Source organism: Galeopterus variegatus, unplaced genomic scaffold, assembly GCF_000696425.1.
Source record: "Galeopterus variegatus unplaced genomic scaffold, G_variegatus-3.0.2 Scaffold1097, whole genome shotgun sequence".
Taxonomy (NCBI): domain Eukaryota; kingdom Metazoa; phylum Chordata; class Mammalia; order Dermoptera; family Cynocephalidae; genus Galeopterus; species Galeopterus variegatus.
Genome location: NW_007727208.1, coordinates 190,664 through 193,897, shown reverse-complemented (window position 1 = coordinate 193,897; position 3,234 = coordinate 190,664). Strand labels below are relative to the sequence as shown.

At 35.3% G+C, this 3,234-nt stretch overlaps 1 protein-coding gene across 1 annotated transcript in view; it reads right to left on the bottom strand.

Moving 5' to 3' along the window:
• Positions 1-3,234, bottom strand: part of LOC103592155 (sorting nexin-25-like) — a 25,537-nt gene that overhangs the window by 17,010 nt on the left and 5,293 nt on the right. The window contains exon 3 of the mRNA XM_008574761.1: positions 1,866-1,979. Within this exon, the coding sequence (XP_008572983.1) occupies positions 1,866-1,979 (114 nt within the window). The remainder of the gene's footprint in view (positions 1-1,865; positions 1,980-3,234) is intronic.

The window sequence follows — 3,234 nt, the reverse complement described above, 5'->3', positions numbered from 1 at the left end:
GTTGCGATCCGTTGCCGGACACGGAAAAAGACAAAAGACAAAAAAAAAAAAAAAAAAAAATCTTGGACTTTGAATAATACCTATTTGTTTCACAAGCGGGATCTTTAATTCACCTGAATTATTTAATCGGGTACTATGCTTGAGTGCATTTAATATTTGCTGGAAATTCTGAATCAGCAATAAAAATGGTAGTGGTATAGTTTTAAATTCTCTCCTGTAAGAGCATTTAAACATTAGTGATTCTCCAAGTCAGTCCTGACATAACCAAGCTTGAAAAGTTCTGCTAAGGTGCAATTCTTTTATTTCCTGGGAGAAATTCACACATACACAAAGGGAGAGAGAGCGAGGCATCTACAGGAGAAAGAGAGAGACTAACTTTCCAGGCAACTCTGGGTTAAATGTATCTATTTTAATTATGACCTATACTTTTGATTCAATGATTATATCTTAATACAGCATTTACTAAGAATTTAGCAACATCCATTATTAAAAGTCTCAGAACTTCTAGCTACTATTGCACAGGCAAAACATATTTTATGAGGCAAATTTTCAGGCCTCAGAGAACCTTATGGCTGTAAGGTCCATGGTTTGAGTAACAACTATACCCTGGATATAAATGGTGCAGTAAAAAATAGTATTATTGGGGATAGCATAACTCTGTCTGGCTTTATTATTTAAAAAAAGAATGAAGGAAAACAATAAAGTGTTTAAAGGAAATTAGGAAAATATTTTCAGGACCCTGAAGTAAGCAAAGATTTCTTAAAGGCACAAAAGGCATTAATTATAAGAGAAAAAAATGAATAAATTGGGCTAAATTAAAATTGAGAATTTCTGTTCATCAAAAGAAATCATTAAGAGAGTGTAAAGACAATATATGGAAAGGGAGAAGATTTTTGAAGCACATATGGTCTCACAGGAACTCATATCCAAAATACATTCAGGACTCCTACAAAGCAATATAGAAACAACAAGCAGCACAATAAAAAAGTAGACATGACTTTAACAGCCACTTCACCAAAAAAACTATCCAAATGGCCAATGATATGGGATAATACTTGACTTCATTAGTCATCAAGGAAATGCAAATTAAAACCACAATGAGATATCACTACACACCCACCAGAAAGGCTAAGAAGAAAAAGGCAGAAAATAAGTGCCAGTGAGGACGTGGAGCAATCAGAACCCTTACCCTCTGCTGGTGAGGGTGTAAGAATTGCTACAAACACACAGAAAAACTGAAAAAAACCCAATCCTTAGGTATTACCCAACATACAGTCACCATAAGATAACTACTATAATTTTATAGAAGCTCTCTTTATAAGAACCTCAAACTGGAAAATAGCCAAATGCCCATCAACAATAGAATGAATAGACTGTAGTGTATTCATGCAGTGGAAAACATACAGCATTGAAAATCAATGATCTACAACTAAAACACCACTATGGACAAACCTTATGATCATAATGTTGAGTGAAAGAAATCAGACACAAAGGAATCCACACTGTGTGATTCCACTTACAGCAAGTTACAAAACACTTGTAACTAATCTACGCTGTTAGAAGTCAGGAAGTAGTGACCTTTGGTGGGGGAGTATTGATGGGAAGGACGCTGGAAGGTACTGGTAATAATCAGTTTCTTGGGTGAGGTGATAGTTACATGGGTGTGTTCAGTTTGTGAAAATGAAGACAGTTGTATGTTTATTATACTTTAATCTAAAAAAAAAAAAAAGACCAGAAAAGGTATTTTAAGGATCTGGCATGGCTTGTGAGAACAAAAAGCAAACTAGCAAGCTCTTAGACTGATGACAGTTTAATCACAAATAACTAATTTTTCTTCTCATATCCAAAACTTTTCCTTGGCTTACCTGTAAAAACTTATTTAATTGATTCTTTGACTTTTCCATAAACTTTTGATCTACAGATTTGAAAGGCAGCTTGCTAAGAGAAGGCAACTGGACTTTTTTTAAAGATGGGACACACTGTGGGGTAAAAAAATTAAATGTTAGTATTTTGAAATTACATTTTAATCTAAAATACTTAGAATTATAATTAGAGCAAACCAAATATCATCCTCTTGTACTTGTTCCTCTGAGATTTAAGACCTTGAAAACCTATCTATTTTAATCAGCTTCAAAGAATCTGGGGGAAATGGGACATTTGATGGACAAAGTTAAAGCTCATCCCCAGACCTAAAACACCTGGAAGCTGGGAAATCATGAAGCTAGGATGATAAGATGGATTTATATAACATGTACAGTAGCACGTTATGCTAGTTATGAAAATCTGGCTCACAGAAAGTTTTTCTATTAGCAGGTGTTGTGTTTACATCTCTGTAAAAAGTCACCATCATTAACAAAAGAAAACAATAAAAAGAAAATTTGGGTGTTGGCTCTATTACTGCGTTTCAGTGACAAACTATAGAATGTAAGTATATTAATAATAAAATATACTAATAAATAATAATAATAGACTGCCCTTTGTGGATTAAGTCCTACATCCCGACAGACGCTTTGCTAGAAGCATGGCATGGATTATTTTATCATTACAACAGCTCTATGAAATTTTAGAGAAATGAAACAGGCAGTGAGAGTTGGAAGGGGAGATTAAAACCACTAGGGTCCCGAACAGGTGCTTCCTGTCATCACAGTCAGCAGGAAGGGTTCTCACAGGAGCAAAACTCAACAAGATAGAAGACAGCAAGGGTAAGAGAAGAGCCCAGCCACCAGTCCACAGATGAGTAAAAATGACAATGAAACAAAAGGACAGACATGGAACAGTATAAGGTTTGTTTCCTCTAATACTTTGGTGTAACTGTTCTTTTATTTTCCAAGTACATTTTATTTCAAAATCTTCCCTAAATTCCTTTTCCTCCTTTCATTTTTATTAGCAACTAGACTAATACTGAACTTAGATTTCACAATGGTTTGTCACAGGGCAAACATCACATTTTCTGTAGAGTGAATTTTACTTAACAAGTTTGGGATAAATTCATTCTTAAACTGAGATAAATATTTTGCTTTCCACACCGCTGGGATGACCACAATCCATTTGAGAAACATTATACTATGTACAACATTCAATTTTGGCCACCATACTTTTAAAAGCAGTTGAAGAGGTTACAGCATTCAGAAGTTACTGATTAAAAGGGTTTTAAAAATCACCCTAGGGCCGGCCCGATGGTGCACTGCTACAGTGCGCCGCTTGGGAGCGCGGTGGCACTCCCGCCGAGGGTTC